Genomic DNA, 10,646 nt, shown 5'->3' on the forward strand with positions numbered 1-10,646 from the left:
TTGTGTAACACAGATGGTCTGGTGCCGGGTTTCAAAATGTTTTGAACATATCCAGACTGTATTACTAGTTGGTACCACATTGATCCATCTGGGTTAGCTCTTTTTATTGCTAAGGCCCACTTTTTCCTTAAGTCTGAATCCATTGGAAACCTGCAAGAAAAGTTCAGTCACTGAGTCAGAAATGTGTAAATCTATATTACTATAACAGCCTAGTCCTAGTATACTGTATACAGGTTTAACAAAATAAAGCTTACATTTATGTCGACAGCAAATTATACGTACATCATGCAGCATGTTGATAATAGCCCTGCAGCATCATACATGTCAACATGTATACTACAGTATTAATGAAGGCCCTGCAGCATTAAAAGAAAAAAAATTATAGTACTAACCTGTGAAATGTACTGCCTTCCTCCTTCGTGGACTCACATCTCTGATTTTGGCAGTTGAAACCCACACAATGAACTGGAATTTGGCAAAAAATGTGTTGACATGCATTTCCTGCAACAGTAACTTGACCTCACCAAGATGGCGGTGCTCTCCTCCCATGAGGAATCACGTGATGTCTCCTCTAGCGATAGAAATCATTGGTCCCACCCAACCTTTTGACCTATGTTCAAAGCATTTCCAGTGGTCTTTTAATTGTGGTTAGGGCATTTTTAGCCAAAGCCCAAAAATGCAGTGTCGTTTTCTAGGACATAGTTTCTGCAGAGCAGCAGGAGTTTAAAATTAAAATCGCCTCTGAATTGTTAGTGGAACCGTTGACATGGAGTAAGCCATCACTCATTTCCCATCATTCCTTTGTTTTCACTTTCTCCTGCTAGTTTACTGCCCCTCACAGCCCCAACCTGACATAACTAGTGCAACAGAAATGGTGATCAACATCAGATTCATCCATCTGTCCAGTTCTGATCCAGATTCCACCTCAGACCAGGAAAACAAAGACGTTCACGGATCTGTGTGTCTGACAGTGCATGATCAGAATGAAGCAGACAGCAAAACAAACACAAAAAGACTCAATAAAATGAATGAATGAAAAAGGATGAATGAATCAATAACATAAAATAAAAGTTCAGAAAATAGCAGTTCATATCAGGCAGATTTGTTTAACAGCAGTACCGAACCGAAATGTACCGGTTACACCCACCGAAATGTTACACCCCTAGAATTTACCCTGTGTGTGAATTTACCAATGTATGTGAATTTACCACCTGTGTGAATTAACCACCTGTGTGAATTTACCACGTGTGAATTTACCACGTGTATAAATTTACCACCAGTGAATTTATAACGTGTGAATTTACCACGTGTGAATTTACCACGTGTGTGAATTCACCCTCTGTTTGAATTTACCCTTTGTGTGATATTACCACATGTGTGAATTTACCCTTTGTGTGATATTACCACATGTGTGAATTTACCACGTGTGAATTTACCCTCTGTGAATTTACCACATGTGTGAATTTACCCTCTGTGTGAAGTTACCACATGTGTGAATTTATCACTTGTGAATTTACCACATGTGTGAATTTACCCACTGTGAGAAGTTACCACATGTGTGAATTTATCGCTTGTGAATTTACCACGTGTGGGAATTCACCCTCTGTTTCAATTTACCCTCTGTGTGAATTAATAATAATAATAATACATTTTATTTGAATAGCGCTTTAAATGGCACACAAAGACGCTTTACAACACGTGAGAAACGGTTAATAAGAAAAAGAGCTAATACAATAGAAATAGAAGACAGATTAAAGATTAAAAGCTATTTTAAAAATACGAGTTTTAAGTGATTTTTTTAAAAACTGGGAGGTCAGAATTCACCTTCTGTGTGAATTTACCACATGTGTGAATTTACGCTCTGTGTGAATTTACCCTGTGTGGGAATTTACCCTGTGTGTGAATTTACCACATTTGTGAATTTACCACATTTGTGAATTTACCACATTTGTGAATTTACCACATTTGTGAATTTACCACATGTGTGAATTTACACTGTGTGTGAATTTACCTTATGTGTGAATTTACCTTATGTGTGAATTTACCACATGTGTGAATTTAGCCTCTGTGTGAATTTACCACATTTGTGAATTTACCACATGTGTGAATTTACACTGTGTGTGAATTTACCCTATGTGTGAATTTACCACATGTGTGAATTTAGCCTCTGTGTGAATTTACCACATGTGTGAATTTACCACATGTGTGAATTTAGCCTCTGTGTGAATTTACCACATGTGTGAATTTACAGTGTGTGAATTTATCTTCTGTGTGAATTTATCCTATGGGTGAATTTACACTGTGCCTGAATTCAGCTTCTTTAGAAAGAAGAGCTCCTCTAAATTGGTGTTTTTTTCTAACGACATCAATTTAATAGAACATTTATTGATCTGTTGTTGGTGTTGAACCTTCTTTTACAGTCCAGTTCTGTTCCTCTTCTCTGTGTGAAAGCTTAGTACCAAGCTTGCTAGCAGAATAATTTCTTCTTTTACAGTATGTTCACAGAGCGGGTTTATAATGTAACATGCTAAGAATCCTAAATGTTTCATTCTGTCGTCAGAAAGTTGGTAAATGTTTCAGCCCTCGTTCACTCTAGTGATTATCTAAACTTGGCGGATCTGGGCTCACATCTGAAGAGGCTCTGACTTCTGCCAGCTAGAGCATCATGGCTGTTCCCAGCAGCACTGACAGTCGGTGTATGACGGAGGTTCAGTGTGAGTTGATGCTGCTGTTCATGTGCGTCCCCTACAGCAGGAGTGGATCAACATGACAGGCTTCCTGTGTGCTCTGGGTGGGGTCTGCCTGCAGCAGCGCAGCACCCCCGGTCCCGCCACCTACAGCCCGCCCATGGGCCCGCTGAATGAGAGGAAGCCCTCCATGATCTCCGTAACACCCTGTGACATGTCCGGCGCCGCAGCCGCCTCCTGCTCATCGTCGGCTTCCAGCGAGACGCCGGTCAGCCGCTTCCTGGACCGGCTGCTTGCCCTGCTGGTGTGTGGCCATGACAGGGTGGGCCTTCACGTCCGAACCAACGTTAAAGATTTCTTGGGCCTGGAGCTGAGCCCTGCCCTCTACCCCATGCTGTTCAACAAGTTAAAGAACAGCATCGGGAAGTTCTTTGACACTCAGGGACCGGTGAGTACCGTCTGCAGGCGCTGCTCTTCGGCTCCATCCATCTGAGGTGAAGTAGTCAAATGGGCGTTTCCTGAGCTGGACTCTGCTCTCCTGGGTCCAGGTTCCCATCAATGACACCAACACCCAGTTTGTGGAGCAGACCATTGCCATCATGAAGAACCTGCTGGACAGCCACACAGAGGGTAGCTCTGAGCACCTGGGGCAGGCCAGTATTGAGACCATGATGCTGAACCTGGTCAGGTACGACACAAACTCAACTACTGCACCTCAAAACTGTGGATTTAAAGAATCATTTTATCATTTTCCAGTTGGACCTAAGACCAGGTCAAGAAATAATACTTTATGTTCAAACTGTTGCGTAACATCATTTTTAAATAAAAGAAGAACAGTAAGGTCATCTTTTTGTTTGGCAGGACGTCATAGCAGCTGCTGTCTCACTGAAAGGCCGTTGTAGGCTTTGGCTCTCTAGTTCAGAAAAATGTCTGAGCTAAGCCCCAAACAATGAAAGACATTGGAGCAGCTGAGTACACGGCTGGTGTTTGTGTGGCTGATTAATGTTGATCAGAAAGTAGACACGATTCCTGACTGTTGAGCAGCTGGTTCCAACAAAAGGCTGCAGCATTTCTTCATAACACTGCAAACGCAAAACATTAGCAAAGATTAAATGTGCTCAGCGGCATTTAAAACAGAACTTGCAAACACACAGGTGAGCCCTGGACTCCAGGTGAGCCCTGGACTCCAGGTGAGCCCTGGACTCCAGGTGAGCCCTGGACTCCAGGTGAGCCCTGGACTCCAGGTGAGCCCTGGACTCCAGGTGAGCCCTGGACTCCAGGTGAGCCCTGGACTCCAGGTCCCACAGAATGTAGTTTCCTGCTGTGAAGCATTCCGTGCCGCGCAGGTATTCCCATCAGGGGGGAGGAGGGAGACACACCTACACAGAACTAGCCTGATCAGTGTGCCGGTCCTCAGGTATGTGCGTATCCTGGGTAACGTGGTCCATGCCATCCAGATCAAAACCAAGCTCTGCCAGCTTGTGGAAGTGATGATGGAGAGACGGGACGACCTGTCGTTCTGCCAAGAGATGAAGTTCAGGTGAGTCATCCGCCGCTTGGACCACTTCCTTTGTGGGACATTTCCATAGCTCAGGTCTAAGTTGGAGGGGGTGGGAATGTCGATAAAAAATATTCAGAAGCAAAGTCTGAAGCAGACTAAAATGTGTGGAGAAATCCTGCAATTCCAGCAGCTGCTCTGTTGGGGATGCTATTGTTCTGGCTAGTGAGAAAAGAGATGCTAGAGGAAAGCTGTCAGACCTGCATCTGTACCCAGCAGACGGACATCCTTATGCTGCGTTCACACCTGAATGATGGCGCTTTCAGCGGTACTTCTGTGTCTCTCAGTTTGACAACCTGCTATCGTCTCTTAATAGTCTGAGGGGGGAAAAGTAAAAGAAGGAATGAAATTAGATGATGATGGTGTCATCACACCTGATGATGATTTTTTTGTGTTCCCCATGAAAAAAAAAATACAATGAAGTTCAGGAGGAGAATGATCAGACTTTCCTTCATGTTGGTTTTGGACTCCACCCACTGATCATCTTATCTACATGTCACATTCCAAAGCGGAGTGTCTGATTGGATGAGGCAAAGTTCAGATTGGTGATGCCCAAATCGTGGTGCAGGACCTCTGACCACATCTGAACATTGACTTAACATTGAAACTGGACGCCTCTGACACACCAATCGCATTCAGAGTCACCTTTTTCCACGCCGTCACATTGTTTTCAGTTTTTATGTCAATCCAAATGCACATCACTGACTTACACCATGGTGAATCCTCAATTCTGATTGGCTGCTGGGTGCGCATTAAAAAGTTATAAACCACAGTGATAACGCACGACTAAAAAAGAAGTTCCGGTCACCTACCTTAAATGCTTTCTATCACTGCGCTGGCTTCTTTAAAACAACCTTTATATTCATCATCTGGAGAAAAACAAGCAGTTAGAGGAGAACTTTCTCTCTGAATGAGGCTTTATTGAACCATCGTGACCATCAGCATGGATATCACTTACCTTTGCCCCTGCAGTCCAGGTCGGCGATGACTCATTCGTAACTGGGCATTACTTTTAGTGAAAAAAGTGATCCAAACTGGAAACAAATAACAAGAATAAAGTACTGAAAACTGGTTGAATATTTATTTCTTTTGTAAGTGACCAAGCAGGTTAATGGCCGATGAAGTGTGCATTATCAGCATTAACGCACTTCGCGGAAGCAACCGTGGTAGTCTTGAAGGCTTTTCTCCCCTTTCCTTGCAGGAACAAAATGGTGGAGTACCTGACAGACTGGGTGATGGGAACCTCCAACCAAGCTGCTGACGATGACATCAAGTGTTTGACCAGGTGAGGCTCTCGTCTTTCTACTGTTGGAGTCTCCTCAGGAAGTGCCTGAGTTTGCCTTATCCAGTTGTGGTTCTGATCCGCAGAGACCTGGACCAGGCTAGCATGGAGGCAGTAGTGTCGCTGTTAGCTGGTCTGCCTCTGCAGCCAGAGGAAGGCGACGGCGTGGAGCTCATGGAGGCCAAGTCTCAGCTCTTCCTGAAGTAAGCGTTATGGCCAAAGATCTTCTTGTTTTTTTCTGAAGGGCTGCATCTGTCAATCTCCTTTAGTTAGGTCGGAGTCCCTTAACTGCAGTGGTGCTCTTGGCCTTTTCTGTTGACTGGGATGTTTGTCATTAGGAGGTTAATCTTGGCTTCCTTTGCTCAGAGGTTTCCCTGCTCCCTCAGGTACTTCACCTTGTTCATGAACCTGCTGAACGACTGCAGCGAGGTGGAGGATGAAGGCCAGACAGCTGGAGGACGCAAGAGGGGCATGTCCCGACGCCTAGCATCTCTCCGTCACTGCACTGTGTTAGCCATGTCCAACCTGCTCAACGCTAACGTGGATAGCGGCCTCATGCACTCCATTGGTCAGTGAGCCACTGCTGCACCTGAGGGCTTTGTATGGAAGGAACTTTTGGAGCAGTGGTCTGAAGTTCTGCTTCTGCAGGTTTGGGTTACCACAAAGACCTGCAGACCCGAGCCACATTCATGGAGGTGCTGACCAAGATCCTGCAGCAAGGCACGGAGTTTGACACTTTGGCAGAGACGGTGCTGGCAGACCGCTTTGAGAGGCTGGTGGAGCTGGTCACCATGATGGGGGACCAGGGAGAGCTGCCCATTGCCATGGCGCTGGCCAACGTGGTTCCTGGCTCCCAGTGGGTAAGTCACTCGGGTCAGGACCCAACTGACCCGCCGGGGCTCCTTCTGCATTCAATTCCGGATAGAGTCAGTAAGATCCACGTAGGTTCTTTATTGCAGCTACAAGCTGTTTCATGTTTGTCATCTGCTCCAGAGTCACCGTGATTTGAAGAAATAAATACTTAGAAACGTCTTACTTTTCTTATAGATGCCCCCATCAATAGAAAATGCTACAAGAACATGTTAAAACACAGTTTTCATGGGAGTGGGTCAAGGGTTAAAAGGCCTTTGTGGCAGAAGAATCTCCACTCCTGCTCTGGTTCTGGGTCTGCGCTGTCACTCATGTCCCTCTGACCTGCAGGACGAGCTGGCCAGAGTTCTGGTGACACTCTTTGACTCGCGCCACCTGCTCTATCAGCTTCTGTGGAACATGTTCTCCAAGGAGGTGGAGCTGGCCGACTCCATGCAGACTCTGTTCAGAGGGAACAGCCTGGCCAGCAAGATCATGACCTTCTGCTTCAAGGTGAGGCAGACGGCGTCCGTATCAGGCGAGTCTGCGGACCCGCTGCCTTTGCCTGACCCTGTCCTCCACATCTCTTCAGGTGTACGGCGCTGCGTACCTTCAGAAGCTCCTGGAGCCTCTGCTGAGAGGAGTCATCACCACCCCAGAACACATCAGCTTTGAGGTGGACCCCACCAGGTAAGAACTTTTCAGTCAGCACTGCGTCGACGGCCTGGAGGAACATCCGTTAGCATGAAGGTGCTCGGAGGGTTTGAGGATTTGTCATTCTTCTCCCGAGTGGAAGGATTTGGAACAAGAGCCTCGAGATGGTCCTTCTTGTTTTGGATCAAATCTTTTTTCTGGTGCTAAAATGCAGAGTTTTAGACTTGACTGTGTTTACAGTGCCCCCTACAGACTGGGGGCTTTTACACCATAAATTGGAGCATTTAAACTTTCAGAATTGCTTTATTGATCTGATCTAGCAAATGTGGTTTAGAGGTGAGCAGCTGTGTTTCATGCATGCGGGCTGTTGGACCCCAGCGAGAACCGAGGGGGGGGGCTGAGCTGCTGCTGTCTCTGTAGGCTGGAACCTGAAGAGAACCTGAAGGAGAACCAGGGGAACCTGCTGCAGATCACAGAGCGCTTCTTCCAGGCCATCATCGGCTCATCCAACGAGTTTCCCCCTCAGCTGCGCAGCGTCTGCCACTGCCTGTATCAGGTAGGGACCGCCATGGCGCCCCCCATGGCGCCTCCAGCTGCTGCCCTCACCTGTCCGTGTTTGTGTGTGTGTGTGTGTGTGTGTGAGCTGCCAGACAAGCATCCCCTGCTTCTCCTCAGTCAGTGCTGAGCGGTGAAGCCTGCAGGTCACCTGGCTTCACCTGCTTCTGCCATCACCGCAACAAAAGATGGGAGCTTGATGGGGAAGCTGCTCATGAGCTGACAGGTGGAGCTGCTCCCACACACAGATTTGCACCAGAAACCTTCCTGAACACTGGAATGATGAAATATGGTGATGATCGGATGTTTTGAGTCATCACTGTGGCAGCTGGTAAATTCTGTTGATATTGCTGACGATTTCTTCCATGTTCGTGTTGAGTCCAGCGGTGAACAAAGCTCGCAGAAGCAACCGTCCGACGGCTTCCACGGCGTGTTAAAAAGTGATAATGCACACTTTGTCGGCCATTAACCCTTACTTATTCTGCACAGTTCCTCACTCAGAAACATACAGGCTGCAGTTTTACTCCACGCTCACTGGTCATGTTTGTCACGTTTTGTTCTTCAGCTTTCCAAATTCCCATCAAAGTGATGGGTTGAGCTTTCATCAGACACGACTGGGAGTCTTCTGGGCATTATCTCTGTAAGGGGGCGGGGCTCTTCAGGTGTTCTCTCAACATCTCCACAGACAGCCTCCACTGCTGCCTCTGTTCATTTGCAGCGTTGGTCCATGGCAGGAGACCCCGCATCTGTTTTTGTGAGGACACGGAGGTCATGGGACCAATCTGTGCTGTAGCTTCTGCAGCTTTCGGCCTACATCCTCTGACCTGCAGCTCAGTGAGGAACAAACCGGAAGGAGGGTGCTGAAGGTCGCTATGGTGGTACAACAACAAAAGAAGGCGGAGCTTTAGATTTCAATGCCTCTTTGCATTTCTGAGTCAGAGACGGTGGATAATCATCTGCTGCTGCTCCCTGGTCTCACCGACAGCAGGAGCCATTGTGGTTGCAGGAACTGCTGGTGAAGTTGAACAGGCCTGAGCCGAGTGAACGTCTGCATCCGGCTGTATCCAACAGCAGAGGGTTGACATCACACGGGCCCCCCCTGCGGCGCGTCCACAGGTCAAGGGTCCAACACTCACCCCTGAAAGCACTCATTACTGTGAGGCTTCAGATGAAGAGGACGTGTTGTCATCCTCACAGTTCAGCCGTCCTCTTTTAGCAAACAGAGAGAAAGCAGCATCAGCGGGACGATGATCATCAGAAGTTACAGTCTGCAGAGGTTCAGCCAGCTCTCATCTTCCCGTTGACCTGCTAAACGTCAAAGCAGATGTTGGCTAAGGTGAAGTCTGCACATGCTCAGAGCTGGTCTTCATGAAGCTTATGGTCTGGAAGCTTCTGTCAGCTCTGCCTGATGCCAGGGTTCAGGTCTTCTCCCTCTCAGGTGTGGGCTGCTGGGAGCGGCCTGCTCTGCATCAGGTTCAGGCGAAGCTGTGCTCAGCAGCAGCCGTCTGCGCCTGCAGAGCTGCAGGTCCACCCTGTCCTCTGTGGGCGGTGTGATGAGGTGTTAAGGAAGCCTCAAAGTGGCAGGGAGCTTCAAATGAGGAGACTTTCTGCTTGTTCTCCAGGTTTACACCATCTTTAGGTTTTCTCATGGCTTCTAGTTGTTGTTTTTTCACAATTGAGCTTAGAAGAAACCCACTTGGAGGATTGGTTACCTTTTTGTGGTCATTTAAACTTCTGAATGTTTTTGAACTTATTTTTGTGGATAAATGGTTTCCTGCCTTTGAGTGATTTGGCACAAGAGCATCTTCTGCTCTACAGGTGTGTGGTTTCAGGTTCAGGTGTGATAACACCTAAGAGCTGAGCACAGACTCACACATGGGTTGTGTTATTGCTGAAGCTCCTCCATGTTCCTTTGGCTCACACGCAGACACAAACACCTGAGGAGCAGACGGCTGCACTCTAACGGATGCTGTAACTTCTTCCCTTTGGCCTTAAATGATGCAGGAACAACATCAGATGAACAACGCTAAACCAAACCATCCATGTCAAAAAAGTCTCTTTGTTTTTTTTGGGTAGCTGCTGTCAGCAAGATACACTCAGAAACCAGAACAGCAGCACCTGTTGATGGTCTTCTGGACCTGACCTCCACTCTACCCCAAGCTTGATGAAGGACCAGCTAGTTCAGACTCTGTCAGCAGAACATCCCACAGGGCACGACAGGGGAGGGTTGATGATGTGGGCCAGTGTTGCCAAGTTGACTTTGAACTTCAGCCTCGATGTCAGGAAGGGTGTAAGCGTCTCACTACCCTGACTTGGACTTGGCTTGGTTTCGATCAAACTTGACTTGAGAGCCGTTTACAGCAAAGGCAACTCCTCACTGAAGATCAAGCCATTGTCCTTTTTAAGTCGAGCTTTGCGGTACCTCTTAGCAAAAGGCTTAGCCAATGAGATGAAGCCGGACGTGGTTGGTCTGCTTGCAAACCTTTTTAAACACATGACTGCATGATTTCCTATTCAGACTGTTTTGTTGAGCCCTTTGTTCTAGCCTTCCCATTTCATGCATCATAATTGTGAAGCTTTCATCTCCAGGGTGAATGTCAAAGACGTTTGTCATAGGTGTTGTTTCAGTGCCTTTTAAAACACAAAGAAGCAGATAGAACGTCTTAGTCCTTAGCTATTATCATGACAGATGAGTGCCACAGGTTAACCAGGTGAACACGATTTATTTGTTGCCTTGTTGCGGTGATGGAATTCAGTTTCTCCTGGTGGTCCACCAGTATAAGCTAAAATAGTCCTCTTGTTAAGACCCACTGTCTGTCACACACCTAGGTGTGTGACATTTGTTCTCTGCATTTGACCCATCCCATGGGGGAGCGGTGGGCTGCAGACACAGACTGAAGGAATGTTCTGAAGGAATGTCTTATGGCAGAGCTATTATGGGATATCATTGTGGATCTGCCTTCCGTTTTAACAGCTACTGCTGGTGTTCAGAAAGACCCCTTTGGAGCATTACACTCATCATACATGTGTGGAGCCTTTGCTGCTTTGCTCTCTGACCGTG

The 10,646-nt window shown here is 47.0% G+C and overlaps 1 protein-coding gene across 2 annotated transcripts in view; it reads left to right on the forward strand.

Moving 5' to 3' along the window:
• nf1 (neurofibromin 1) overlaps positions 1–10,646 on the forward strand; it is a 91,772-nt gene that overhangs the window by 21,813 nt on the left and 59,313 nt on the right. For both annotated transcript variants that reach the window (XM_023961964.1, XM_023961965.1), the window contains exons 20-29: positions 2,752–3,135; positions 3,236–3,375; positions 4,105–4,227; positions 5,447–5,530; positions 5,614–5,730; positions 5,914–6,095; positions 6,176–6,387; positions 6,728–6,889; positions 6,969–7,066; positions 7,451–7,586. In XM_023961964.1, coding sequence (XP_023817732.1) covers positions 2,752–3,135; positions 3,236–3,375; positions 4,105–4,227; positions 5,447–5,530; positions 5,614–5,730; positions 5,914–6,095; positions 6,176–6,387; positions 6,728–6,889; positions 6,969–7,066; positions 7,451–7,586 — 1,638 coding nt within the window. The remainder of the gene's footprint in view (positions 1–2,751; positions 3,136–3,235; positions 3,376–4,104; positions 4,228–5,446; positions 5,531–5,613; positions 5,731–5,913; positions 6,096–6,175; positions 6,388–6,727; positions 6,890–6,968; positions 7,067–7,450; positions 7,587–10,646) is intronic.

The sequence above is a fragment of the Oryzias latipes genome, chromosome 13 (genome assembly GCF_002234675.1).
Source record: "Oryzias latipes chromosome 13, ASM223467v1".
Taxonomy (NCBI): domain Eukaryota; kingdom Metazoa; phylum Chordata; class Actinopteri; order Beloniformes; family Adrianichthyidae; genus Oryzias; species Oryzias latipes.